This window comes from Netta rufina, assembly GCF_964035555.1.
Source record: "Netta rufina genome assembly, chromosome: 12".
Classification (NCBI taxonomy): Eukaryota; Metazoa; Chordata; class Aves; order Anseriformes; family Anatidae; genus Netta; species Netta rufina.
This window is the reverse complement of record NC_140135.1, coordinates 18,740,642-18,755,223: the sequence shown is the minus strand read 5'-3', so window position 1 is coordinate 18,755,223 and position 14,582 is coordinate 18,740,642. Positions and strand designations below refer to the sequence as shown.

General features: G+C 35.2%; 1 protein-coding gene across 2 annotated transcripts in view; it reads left to right on the top strand.

Annotated features, from left to right (window-relative positions):
• Positions 1–14,009, top strand: part of DACH2 (dachshund family transcription factor 2) — a 354,632-nt gene extending 340,623 nt beyond the window's left edge. For both annotated transcript variants that reach the window (XM_084293884.1, XM_084293882.1), the window contains exon 12: positions 13,931–14,009. In XM_084293884.1, coding sequence (XP_084150010.1) covers positions 13,931–13,998 — 68 coding nt within the window. In that variant the 3' untranslated portion in view covers positions 13,999–14,009. The remainder of the gene's footprint in view (positions 1–13,930) is intronic.
• Positions 14,010–14,582: the final 573 nt, after the last annotated feature.

The window sequence follows — 14,582 nt, the reverse complement described above, 5'->3', positions numbered from 1 at the left end:
GAATTTTAATACAGACACATTCTAAACATTAACACCTACATAATAGCCTACAGAATGTGCCTAATAAAGGCAGATTTACCACTGTATTTGATTAAACTGTACCTCCATCTGCAGAAGGTAATGGGATTCTTAAATTACTAGGGATAATTATAGCCCACAAGCCTTGTAGAGCCCTTGCATCAGTCCCTGTGCAATGAATGAGGCGGCAGCTCCAGCCCACCTAACGCTGTACCCTGAGCTGCACAATGAATGTGCCATGCCATCTCTAAGTGGGAAGTGAAACTCCATGAGACAGTTAAATACCACAATGTACCCCCCTTCCAAAGGCCTTAGACGAAGATAGGAAGGGGCCCTACACTTGTGCTGACCCTCTCTGCAAGCAAACAACCCTCCTTACTATGGGCACTGAATCCCCTTTTTCGATACCACATTTTCCAACTCCAGTTAAAACATAGAATGAAGGAAGAGATTTGAAGACTTTTGAATCCCACTCTGCATGCTGTAGCAGTCTTCTAAAAAGGACAAACTGAGAAAAAAGGGCCATAAAATGTTTTCGTCTTTGATAATGGGAGAAAATTGTCCAGTTTCCAATTTTGTTGTTGACTTTGCTGATAAGAAATCTGCTGTTAATGAAACCTTTGATGATAATTAATTTAGTAGCAGAAAAGTGATTAATTGTCTTTTAATTTAATGCCAAAATTTACCCTTTTTGCTGCTATTTTATAAAAAAAAGTCTGTTTCCCTTGAAAAGCCCCTAGGCAATCGTTTTGAAGTCTCCAGAAAGTAAAGAGAGCAAAAGACAAAGATTTGGCAGGACACTAATATAAAAAAAAATAAATAAGATGTTTATGCCAAAAGATCTTGACAATAAATATCTATCAAATGTTTATTATTTTTAGAAATGCTGTGTTAACACACTATGGGAAAACTCTGTGGGGAATGAAGTGGTGTTTATGCCTAGTTCCATAGCTTCAGCTACAGCACAAACTTTGATATATTTGGTTCCACATCTCTTCTGAAACAAACCCAAGTATTACCCCTGTTTTAAAGATATGTAAAAGTAAAAGGTACAGGACTGGGGTCCATCCCACCTGGTCCCACAAATACAAATGAAGCAAGTAAGTTAGAATCTCATGTCCATTTATGGACAGCAGAGAAGACAAGCACATCTGGACTACTCGCCCACCTAGCGCCAGCATCGCTGCACAGCAGTGGCTCTCTGGCACTTCAGGTGAGCAGAGCAAGGGCCATCGAAGGGACTTTGGTCTGAGCTACACAAACCTGCTTACATTTGGATTAAATCAGCCCAGACTGTATGTTTCGCATTATTTATATGCAGAACGCAAATTGTCCAAAGAGAATTTGGTGCATATCTCTAGATAGACAAAATATATTCCATTTTGTGGGGAGATTTCCACTCAGTATGTTTCTTCCATCCCAAGCTGATCAGCAACTTTGGTTTGCTTTGGAACATTTTTAAAAAAACACAAAATAAATCCATAAAAGATCCCTGAACTTGCAAGCAAAGTTATAAGGAACATGACAAATTAATGCATTGGAAACATTAGTTGAGGTCTCAATATTTCATGTCAAGGATATAGAATAACTGGACTTCTAGTTTTAACAATTGTTTTATAAACTACTATCATTTGATGCTTAACCCCAGAATAGTAAAAAACAAAACAAAACTGAAAACGTTGCAGAATACAAAAAAAAAAATATTTTTTTTCTAGGCAAAATATTCTAGTGATATGATTGGGAAACCTACAGCCATAACAGAAATTATGCAGAAAGGAAAAAATAAATTCCAGCAGATTTTAGACACTTTACTCCTGTGTTCCCTAGCACGGACTAAATGATGTTCTGAGGCTGGTGAATGAGCTTGAGGTCTGACGTACAACATGTAATGTCACTGCAATGTACAGTGTGATTCCAGATCTATCACACGGGTGAACTGCTAATGAAGGGAATTCCTGATTTTTAGTCAAAAGGACACTAAATTGCTTGAGAATCCTCACAAGTGTCCTGAAACCACGTCTATTTTCCAAAATTAATTAATTAATTTGGAAAAAGATGCTATCATGTAGTAGTTTTCATACAATACATTTAATATATATATATAAAAGGGGGAGTTACTATAACAACTACAACATCATAAAATTGTTTTTCTAACACACGAGCACATTAAAGGAGAAACACACTTCGTAAGTCACATATATGAGTAGAGTAAACTTTCAACTTTCTCTAAAAGATGGGATGGCTGAATTGCAATAGAATCATTTGTGTAAGAGAAATACAATTTCTTCTTCAGTCCTTGTTTTATTTGTTTTAGTAATTGATGCTGATCTTTTGACAACAAACTTTTTTGCCTTTAGAATTTCCTTACGTTATGCTCGTAAAACTGATATTGCTTCTCATGCTATGCCATGCCCATAGAGAGAGAATATAAAGAGTAGAAAATGTAGCACATTTTCTATTAAACGAATGACCAATGAAATATGTTGACCATGAAACACAGCCTGACATACATTTCACTCAGTTCTGAGTCATAGATGTTTCAGTGTCCGTGGTTCGTGCTTGTGGACTGACCTTGTGCAACTTCATGAAGCCTGCTTACTCTCCCCTCTTTTTGTACTTCCCCAGAAAGTGGATGAGTGAGTCCAAATACAATATGTCGCATTGCCATGTTTTTGGTAACAGAATAAGCAGTCATGTTTTGCAAGCAAATTAACAATTGTGGCATGAAATGATTTTGTATTTGAGATCTCCTGTATTATTCACAACACTCACAAGTTGACAACAGATCAGCTTTAGCTAACACTTAAACATTACTACGTATGAGTTCTTTTCTTCATCTAAGTTTCCCAAGGACATTTTAAAAATTTCCCCCTCCAAGTAGAAATTATTCACATAAAATATGCACAATCTAAATATACTGGTTTGCTCTTTTTAAGGTCTTTTTGTGACAAGCATTCTACATCCCTCTCCTCTCTGAAAATTCAATGAATATTCCAACTTTGTGCAAAACTGTCTCAAAACTATAAACTGCTGGTGACTGTATAATCAGCAAGAGTGCTTAACATCTAATTGCATGTAACGCAACATGCTACAGAAATGAAAGATGCCAACACAGCATCTCTGAAAAGGTACATGTGCAAGACACTGTCGCGATGGCATGATGTACTTCTTTCAAGTATCAAATTAATACATATAAAAACTGTAAGAGTTTTCAAGAACAGGCAACAGAGGTAGATACAGCAAATAAGAGTTAAGTCACTATTAACTGTATATGTATTGAACCGATAAATTTACTTCTGGATAGAAATATAATTATCGGCATGTATTCAAGCCATGACAGTCAGGGACATAAGGATGCCCTTTGATAATGCCAACACAGATTACAGAAAACTACTGGGAGAACTACCACATCACTGAAAAAAGGCTTAAGGACACAACGGTTTTCCAAGTGATGCAAAAGGTGCAGCAGTTGATCAAATCTATCTCTAGTCAAGCTCAGAAAAAGCAAAGCAAAAACACATGAAACTTTTAAGTAGGAAAAATATAGCGAGAAGTATAATATTAATCTGTATAAATTATATTTACCAAAATAATAGAGGGAAACCAAGATAGAATTGCAACCTTGTGCACTCTGATCAAAATCATCCTTTTCTTTTGAAAGCATATGCCTTTAGAATAATTAATTTTGAAAGTTTAAAAATAGCATTTGCACCTTTTCATTGTTATACCAGAAATGAATGTGAGCATCTTCCTACTCTGACACGTCTTATATGGATATAATTCTCTTTTGAGTGCAGCCTCCTTTGATTGCAAACTATTTTGGTAGGAGTGACAAAGTGAAAGAATGGACAATTAAGCTAATCAATACTAAGGACCGGGTTTTAATTTGTATTAAAATCAACAGCAAAGCTTTTTTTTTTTTTTTTTTTTTTTTTTCCAGATCATAAATAGAGGTACAGACATTTAAAACTGATAATACAATGATTATGAATAGTAAATGTAAATATTCTGCTGCAATAAATTCTGAAAAATCCGGTGATAACACACTGAAAAATTAATGTTATGACTCTGAAACAGCTGTAAGGAAAAACGATTTTCTTATCTGATTCAGTTAGGATTCAAGATCTTACGGCATTTTTTTTTTTTTTTTTTTTTTTTTTTTAGGATTCTGCACAAGAAGGGGCTGCCAGATCATGTCTTTCAGTGTGTGATAGCTCTGCAGGAGCAGTCTTGGGAGGCCACTGCACTGGTCTATGTATCAGAAAAAAATGCTTCTACTGTAATGCACTATCTGTGAATAATTCAGTCTGAAAGTTAAGCTAACAGACTTGTTGGATAGTAGTAAATCACTGTCAAACAATGAGAGACACATTGATGGTTATAACTCTTTTCTCTGCTTTTTCTCTGTTGACACATCAATCTGTCTGTCTGCTGATTCCGAAAAGAGTCCATTACATTAATGTATTTCCACAGGCAAATTGAGAAATTTTGATTTTAATCTAATCAATCAGAAGGATTATTTTTGTAAATATCTGTTTTATCTTGTTTACATTTCTTCTTATACAAAATGAAATTTTAGTTTAAGAAATGAAACATGTAGAGCTAATAAGAACTAGTGCAGCTAAATTATTATTATTTAAGTAATATTACTCTGGAGAAGGTAAAATTGTACTAAATAAAAGTGTAGGTGCTACAAATATTCCTCAAAATATATTTTTTTTTTCCTGAAGCATTAGAAAGACTATCTACTTCAAAAAATAAAATAAAATCATGGGGGGAGTTTCTCTGTATTTTAATACTGTGTTGGCCCCTGCCCTAGAATTTCTATATGCTTGTGGAAGACCGTGGTGAAAATATACAGTAAGTGCTCATGGAATAAAGAGGCATTACTGACTTTTATTGTTAGACTTGTCTTGGTAGGAAGATGCTCACAAAATCCTGATAGCTGCACATGATTATTGGCAGATGAAATAATGTAAACTTTGAGGTTCAGGCAGGACAAGGAGATTATATTTTTATAGCACATGGACTAGTTCTAACTTATTTACCTCAACATATACTTATCTTGTGTAAATAAAGTTCCATTTTACCCTTCTATTTACTTTTAGGGATGTGTCTTATGTCTATATTTTAGATTACCACTGTGTACAAAATGCCTGACCTGGATCTTTAGGTCCCATTGCTTCCATGAGACACAACTGAGACAGAGAATGAGTATTTTTTCCCTCTTTTAACCTAGAGATGACCTGCCACTGGAATCCAATTTCCTCTTTCATCATCATTACTCCATAAAAACACTAACAGCACTATGTCATGCAACACTTAGAACAAAACAAAAAAGCACCACAGACCAGTAATTGCATTACTACATGTACTCATACTAAACTAACAGAATTTTCCCGTATGGCTCAGAGGTGGATACAAACATAGCAAGTCACAAGATGGAATTTTGGAGCATGTTCGAAGCAACACCAGTCCCACCCTGGCTTGCCCCTGTGAGGGGCCAGCTGGGACATGCTGCCACCACAGACAGCTTCCAGAAGCCTAAAACTCCTTGGTTTATGCTCACATTGGGCAAAAAATTGAAACAGAACTGAAAGTCTTAGGAACTCTTAAACTTGTTTCAGCCCACTGCCTAAAATCCTTAAAAAAATTCTTATAGCTCTCGCACATTTTAATTCTTCAACCAGAATTACTATTATTGTTGTTATTGTTACTATTATATTTTTATTTTTATTTTATTTATTTTACTTGTGCTGGTGCAACTCCTAAGAACTGGGCACAGAGGAGGCTCCGTGTGCTGACAGACGGAAAACAGAACAGTCAGTGAGCTCTGATTCCAACTGCGACTACAAAAAACACAGTCAGCGAGGGACACTTAAGGAAATACTAGGGCGGTATTAATCAGCATGACAGGCAACGAGCATAGCACATCAGCAGCTGTTTCCTTGAGAACGTTGAGGAGTTAACCCTGCGAGGTTTCGCATGCCATGTATCCTGGTGGACGCATGGCCTTTCAGTCTTCTGTGCCAGTCATGGGGGTAGTTGGAGGGAAACGGAAGGACTCTTCTTCAAAGGGAAGCTACTAAAACTGACCAAAAATAATATGACCCCTGACATACAGTTCTGTAAATTTACAGACATGCTAAAAAAAATAAAATAGTTAATAGCGGTCAAGGGAGTGGATAGAGAAGACACTTTGTACTCCACTAACTGGAATTGCTGCAAATCGAAGACAAAGTAAGTTGTTTCTTTTGCAGGATTTCCTAACAATTATTTGGGATTTTCCAAATCCCTGCAGGCTTACAGAGATCTCAAGAGAAGCATGAAATCATTGAATTAATTTTCAGATATGCTAATAGCGTGCATTAAATCAATGTGAAATAAGATGCACCACATCTTTACAATGCAGATTACTCACCCAGGTACCAAATAGAACTTTGAAATACCTGGGAATAAGCATTTTAAAAATTAAAAATGTATTGATAACCAACATTTCGGTAAATTCAAAATTCTTTTGATAGAGATTTTTGTTAGGCAAAAAAAAATACTATGTGATAGTTTAATATGAATACTAATGGAAAAGAAATATTGCATATATAGTTTTCAGATGTTTTTGCAAAAAATGCAAATGATCATATAAGCCACAGAGAAATATCTTACTTCCTCAGTTACTAGAAATTTTTCAATTGAGAGGGAAAAATGGACTCCAAATGTAAATTCTTCTTATGTTTTAATTAATTTAAATTTAAACATCAGATTAACTCAAAACTTGTTTCAGAAGACTCTTGTATAGTGAAACAAAACAAATTTTAGCATTTTAGTTTTGCAGATATGATTTAGCATTCAAAAAAGCACCTTTACAAACCAACTCATTCTGCTGCATTTTTTAACTTTTGTAAACAGATTGCAGAGAAGGAGCCAATGCAGATCTGGACATCTTGTATGTCATCAGGCACAGCTTTTGAGTTTTTTATTGCATAAGGGATGGATTTCTGACAACACATTTTAAAAATTGCTTCTTATCCAAAAAACGACAGGCAAGAAAATTACTCATGAAGAATAATATTTGTTCAGTAAGTGTAGTCCCGCCACGTTCTTTGCAACGGCTGAGTAAGTTGGCTATGCACGTGGAACACCATACGGATCACAGGGGACAAATTCTACCCAAAACTGTACACCACAGTGTGTTTCCACAGCAATTCATGGCTTCCACTCCAGCCCCAGGGCTTGCAAAGGAGCAGAGACATCTGAGCTGTCCATAACTGGGGGCCTGTAACTACCAAATTTGTTTATATATGAATTAAGCCAGATCTTTTTGATAGCTATCACTGGACCCTTACAAAAACCAAACTAATTGTATTGATTTGATAGTTATGACAATTGTATGGATTGTGATAATTATATTGTTTTCAAAAAAAAAGTTGTTAGTTCTTTCAACATTTATTATAGAATAATCATAAATGGGAGGGAAGGGTTTTTGTTTGTTTGTTTTGAATATTAACACTAGCTAAGGGGCTGGAAATGTTTGGTAGAACTGGTCAACATTCAATATGGCTAAGAAGTATTTCAAGGCTTGATCTTACAGCATATTAACCATGCTACGATTATAAATGACCTGAAAGCACGAGTGAAGAAGCAGCATTTCTATCAAAGAACTATTTTAGCTAGATCATCTCTTCTCTCCTTTGTATAACAACATATTATTCAAACCCTTTAGCACTTCCAATTCTCTTCAAAACATAGGCAGTTTTTGTTAACTTTAACCAGCCACAGTCCAGTGAGAACACCCATTTTTTTCACATATTCTCCTTTTCTATTTATTGGTCTTTGACACTGCAGGGATCTGCAGTCACAGTGAAGACATCAGTCTGCAGCCATCTACTTTCCTTTAGCCTTCATCCACGCTGTCAGACACACAGCAATTCTCTCTACTGTTTTGAGAAAGAAGGAAAACTGCCAAACATACACACACTGTAACTCCTTTTCTTTAAATACTGCTAGTACTACTAACTACAACCTCTCCACTACTATTTTTCATTTAGAAATTGGCATATTACAGATACCGTAATATGCTTCCAGAGAAGTGTTCTGACTTCATCTTACCCATTTGCCTTTATATTGCCTTTAATCAATCTAACAAATTTATATCCAATGGCCAGAGACCTAATTCCTGGCAAACCAGAGGTTCTTTCTGATCTGATCTTCTCCACATTTCCTGATTTTCCCTCTTGTTTTCTCTTTCCTTCATATCATCTTGCACTCTCTTGCATATTTGTTCTTTGTATTACCTTACACTGTTTCATTTTAACTAGAGATACAGAGTCGAAAATTTATCTTCTAGTTGAAAAATAAACACAATCTTTCAAATACAATTAGCTAGCAATCATATAAATAAAACCTGAGTCATACAGTGGGAAAAAACAGTTTCAATTCATGTGCTATATCCATTATATCTATGCCAAACAGAAGAATGAACTGTACATGGAATGAACTTGTTGTTTTCCAACAAATGCTACTTAGCTGTAGCTCATAATATTAGCTGAGAAGATTAGGCCTATGAAGTCTCAATTTTCCCAGTCCAAAGGGAATAGTGGAAAATAGTACACACACACACACACAAATAATAAAAGCAGCCTGGTTTTACTTAAAACAAAAGTAACACTGTGTCAACGTCCTTTTCCAGTGATTGATGGAGTAATATGGAAGTACACCAAAATACCAGTTCTGCTGTCATTTAGAAAAACAAACATACTGAATTCAAGCAAAGAAACAATTGTACAGATAAAAAATACACTGACAAGGCAAGAACACAATGCAGTTCAGAAAAGTATGGAGAAGTACAGAGATAGCAGCAGTATTGTGTTAGCTGCCCGACTAATCAGGAACAAAGTGCTGACAGGCCCTAGCCATGCAGTGGAAAAATGCAGAAGTCAAAGCTGAAAATCTCACAGGGCTTTTTAGGCCCTCCCTTTCATGATTGTCTTGTTGATAAAGATGTACAAGCTCCCATGAACTAGGGATGCATCTCAGGTCATGGCTTTCACAGAGGGCAGATGAATCAAGGCAAGCAGAGTGCTGACAGGGACATGGCAGGCAGGCTGCAGGAGTTTAGGGACAGGCCCCAGGCCTGGTGACTCCATCTCACAGAGCGTGCCCACCTGGTGCACTGCCCAGGGGCCTTCAGGGAGCAAGGCAGGGTTCTTCAGCACACTGAGCAAAGCAACATGGATGAGACCATGAAGAAAGAAAAAGAGAACTGTTTTCAATATTTTTAAAGACACCAAAATAGCTACTGAAATGAATAATACAGATCCGATCTATAATTAGAACTCTCAAAGAATTTTCAACTTCACTCATACAAATTCACCTTCTATTTTACGTAGCTCATTATTAAAATACATAACTTTGGTTCAGAACTCCAAAAGCTATGTAAATGGATGCGTGACTTCTTAAAAGCTGCTATTAGAAACACCTGCATTAGTCACGGCCTGGTCAAGCATGAGCAAGCCTAAACAATGGTCGTGGCTAAAGATGGCAACGGCTGATTTGGTAATCATGCAAACTCTTGTGTTCTTGGAAACCATTCATATGATTTAATATAGTTTTCCATAATTTTGTATGCTGTCACATTCTTAATTTGCTCCTGCCAGGTCAGGAGAGTGTTTCAGCTCCTTTCTGATTAACTTCACGGTTAATGTTTGCTTAAACTCCAAAATGAGTATGGAATGCTGCCAGAATACAAAGTCCTCCCATAGTACTACAATGTTCTTGAATAGTTACTGCAAAGTTACTGCAAAGAAGAATATTTAACCTAGATGGAATAAAGTCTGTAAAGAACACAGCAGAATTATAAACTCAGAGATGTCTCTGGAAGAGAAAGGCAACAGTCCGCTAACTCTATTTGACTTGAATGATAGTATGAGTTAGAAGAGAGTTATGAAGCAAAGCAGGCAAAATGGGAAGGAGATTCTATTTTGAACAAAGGCAGAGAAGATACCAACTGTGAGAGGCTGACAATGAAAAGGATCTTGTGCTGAGGGCCCAGGTTGCCAGACTCCCAAGTTAGCTTAAAGGTCACCTCTGAAAGATAACATTTCAAAGGGCAAATATTATAAGGTCGCCCTCTCTGCTCCTACAGCTGAATTAAGCCTCCAAGAGCTTGACTTTGAAGGATAGCACTTTAGAGTTTTGCCTGAACTGGCCTCTTCCCTTGCATCATTTTTCTATGTTAGAAGACAACACTTTATATATTTGCTTCCAGATCAGCAATGCAAAGAGCAAGATTACATACAATGATAAAGAACATAGCATTTATCATGATGGCTATCTAATACAGAATACCAGATCAAGAAAATTAGGTGGATAAGGCTTTTTTGTGAGATACAGGTAAAATCACCAATAACAGGAATCTGCCAAAACAAGGCATCTAAAGTACTTAAATGTGTTAAAAAAAAAAAAAAAAAAAAAAAAAGTACAATTCTAAGAAAGCATCAATGACAGCTGTTGCAACTAAAGATGGATAGAAGAAATGCTATTCCTATTTGTAGAAAGAAACTTGCTGAGAATGGGAGGATGTAAGGCAAGCTGGATTAAATGAGAGAGTTCAGAACCCCCAGAAAGGAATAAAGATAGAAAAATAAAATCCATAGAATTTAAGCATGCAGATCAAATGATGAATTCACTAAACATGAGTTGGTCTCACATAGAAGAGAGGATGCAGAAAGTGGAAATGAGGTGAGATGGCTAAGGGACTGTGTAAAAGACAATTTAATATAGGATTAAATATGGAAGGACATTTAAAAAGAGATGCAAGTAGCAAGAAACATTGAGGTTACTAAAGAAAAAAAAAAGAAGTCAGTCATGCTGTAAGCACATTAGCAGTAGGAAAAGTGTTCAATATTTCAGTATTCAATAGCATTATCAAGAAAAAACATGAAAAATGCTAAGGTTTTCAACACATGCATCCACCTTCAAACACCTATCAAATTATCAACAGGTGAAATCTCAGCCTAGGAAGGAGAAATAAGAGGTTGAAAAGTACTCAGTGAGCTAGAGATTTTCAAATTATTGGGATCTGATAATCTGCCAGGTGCTTAAATGCTCAGAGAAATCTCAGGACAATTAATGGTATCTTAGTGGACTGAAGAAGGACAAAGTACTGAAAACCTAATAATCTACATGTATTGTCTAGAAAAAGAACAGCAAATGGAAACTGGAGATGTCAGATTCATTCTTTGTTACATAATTATTTGTAAATACTGGTAGCAAGGAAATACCAGTCAACGAACATTAGTTTTTCAAAAATAAAGTGAAGCAAATACACCAAATTTCAAATTATATTGTATTTATTGCATATTTATTTCATGTGACATTTACTTTTATTATTAGATATAAGTATTCATTCAGAATTCAAGATCATACGATTCTAAAAGCTCTTTAGCATAAATTTAAGTGCAATTCTACATTGAAAAGTTATAGAAGAATGACATTTAACTGACAGAAATTTGTGCTCTTTTCCAAATTTTTCCAATTGTAAAGTCTCCTTTTGACATAGATATAATTCCAATATATTTCTAATTTTATTTTTACTGCTGCTGTTTATAAATAAATAAATAAATAAATAGAACCAGGGAAAGATCCTGATAAAGCAAAGAGTTTTCTGGTAAGCAAATCTATATTAAGTGAGCAGAAGTGATCAAGAGACCATTTAGTTTTCCTCATCCTTCACCGACACCCCCAAGGGTCAAAACCCTTCTCGTCTCCAAATCCCCTCTGAATCTCCTGACTACTTCCTATTTCCACTTTTTACACTTTGATCAGAAATACTATTCTGTAGCTTTAATACTTCTTCCAATTCTTTTTCTATGGAAAAAAAATAGAAATCTCTTAAACAGTTCTTGCCTTGCACTAACCACCTGGCTTCATATTTGTCATCTTTCCATACTAACAAGAAGTCGTTTAGTCTGCAAAGGCAGTGTGGGAAGATTTTTAATTCTCTTTTGAAATACCTAACACTCAACAATCTAAGCTTCGAGAAACTAATTCTGTGGAATATCATTTGGTTTTGATACAACGTACCTTACATTGTACACTAACTCTAAATTGAAAATCAGTGTTTTAACGAAGACCCCTTCTCTGGAAGAGATAAACCATAGACAAAATATCCTCCTAAATTTTCTTTTCAAGTTTAGTCACTGATCCCTGAATATTTGTGTCCCCATCTTGGGATATAAATATCTTTGTTATTAACCCTCAAATTTTCTGACCTTGCCACTTTTGTGAAGTAATAGCATAGGCTAGTAGAATTTTCTTTCAAATGAAATGTTTACTCCATAAACCTGCTATATTGCATTATATGTTTATGTTTATTGTTTTGAAATGATGTTATTTGTAAGTATAATTCTGTAATAAAAAGAAAACAAAGATTGATGCTGAACGAGAATGAAATTTCAGAACATGCTATAAAATTAATCTAATACTAGAAAATCATAACAAAGTGCAATTACTCTATTTACAGGTAGAAAAGGAGAAACTACTGCATATATAAAAATAAGAATAAAAGCTTTATTTTTATAGTAGGAAGCTTATGAATATCAAAATGTTAGTGAAATCTTCCTACAAACAAAAAGGTTAATCTTAATTGTGCATCAATCTTGACTATAACATAGAGTTTATTTTAATGCTATAAAACAATTTTATTTTATTTTTTTTTAACTCAGAAGTACCTTTGCATAATGAATGTTGTAGCTTTTACAGAAGTTGCCTGAGTCTTTTCATATAAATCATACTGCAGTCAACCTCAGCTCCTCTTTGTTTTGCAAAGCTGGTGCTCGTTTATCATAACTTTTCTGGGGCCATTTTGAAAGTAGCAATTGGTACCACATACCCAAACACAGATAAAAGAAGCAGATCTAAATATCTACCAGGTAAAAATATATACAGCCTTTAGAAATATCAAAAGTGGATGCAAAAAAAGTACTTTGGTATAAGGATGGTTTGAATTGCAGAACATTACTTATAGAAGGCAGGTAGAAAGCATAAGCAACTACAAATACTGATTTATCATAGGCTACTGGCAAACATATCTAGGAAGCCCTTGGGAAGCTCAAGGGCTAGAGATAAGTTGTTGAGCAGTGGAAAAAAAATGTAAGAAATATAGTTCACAAGAAACATTTACTGTTTCAGGCATACTTTTGGTTTGGAGCATTTCCTTGTTAGAAGAACCACTTCGGGAAAGTTTTAAGGAAACATTTGTTGCAGTTTACTAGACAAGAAACAAAAACCATCTGTGATTTTACATCATTATCCTCAAAGGATGAAGAAAATGCCTCAATCAAGAAAAGAGACAAATCATTTATTTTGAAAAGATCTGAAAGCAAAGTGGCATGCCTGTACAAAGTTGACATCCAAGTCACATCCTTTCTCTGCTGAAGTGTTCTTCCAAGGCACACAACAAAGAAAGATTAAGATAAAAACCAAATAATATATAGCTCTTCAAATTTACCCTGATGCCTACAATAAGTATAAGAGGAAAAAAAAATCTCTGTAGAAATTCTTATTTTTGCATACCAAAAAAAGCTAGCAAAGTCAAAAAAAAAAATCCACCAAAGTCAAAGACTATATTTTTTGGAATTTAATGTGCAAAAAAATAAGAAAGAAGGATATTAAGTCAATGCAAAATGGAAAAAGGGCTGTAGAAAGAGCTACTCCCCAAACTATTGTAATTAAAAGCCTTGACATATCTATGAAAGAAGGGAATGGATAATCTTTATTATACTGTAAGCAAATCAAATGGCAGATTGATATCCCTTGGCACACGAATACGCTACTAAATATTTGAAGACAAGCTGTGACTTCAAATATCACATCCAACTGCAACTTTATTTTTTTATTTTTTTATTTTTTTCAGAAAAAGCAACTCATGCTGAGGAAGATATGGCTTATTTGAAACTTATTTACTGTCATAACAGATGGTGAAGACTAGAGAGAATATAAATGAAAAATATGGGGGCCCAATAAATGTCAAGGCTCCCAACTTGGTTTGTAAAATTAAATGGAAAAAAAAAAAAAAATCTATATCTATGCAAGATACAAAAACTTATCAGAATAGATTAGCTTTTTAACATCTTGGAAATAACCATTTTTCTGCCTACACAATGTGTGATTTAAAATTGAACTGATATTGCAGTCATGGTCATCCTGAAAATGTTATACAGCATTATCTATACAGACTCACAATAATCCAAAAACTGTTTTCAAGGCATTTATCCCCAAACCTTTGGTGGGTCATGAACATTTTATCAGCTACATATAGGATTATACAGGATGGTCAAGATTTCCCGGGAAGCCACATGGCAGTGGGAACAGATTTGCAGGCAGTGTTTGTAACCCTGCAGTTACACTCAGAGCAGCAGAGTCAGGGCCTTTTCCTGACTGGGAACTTTCTAGTTTGGGGTTCTCATTCCTAAATAAACCAGAATTTTAAAATAGCCAAATCTTCTGCAAAATAGAATTATTCTTCTTTATGCTTAGCCCATTCACCTCGAACTGCCTTGACTTCA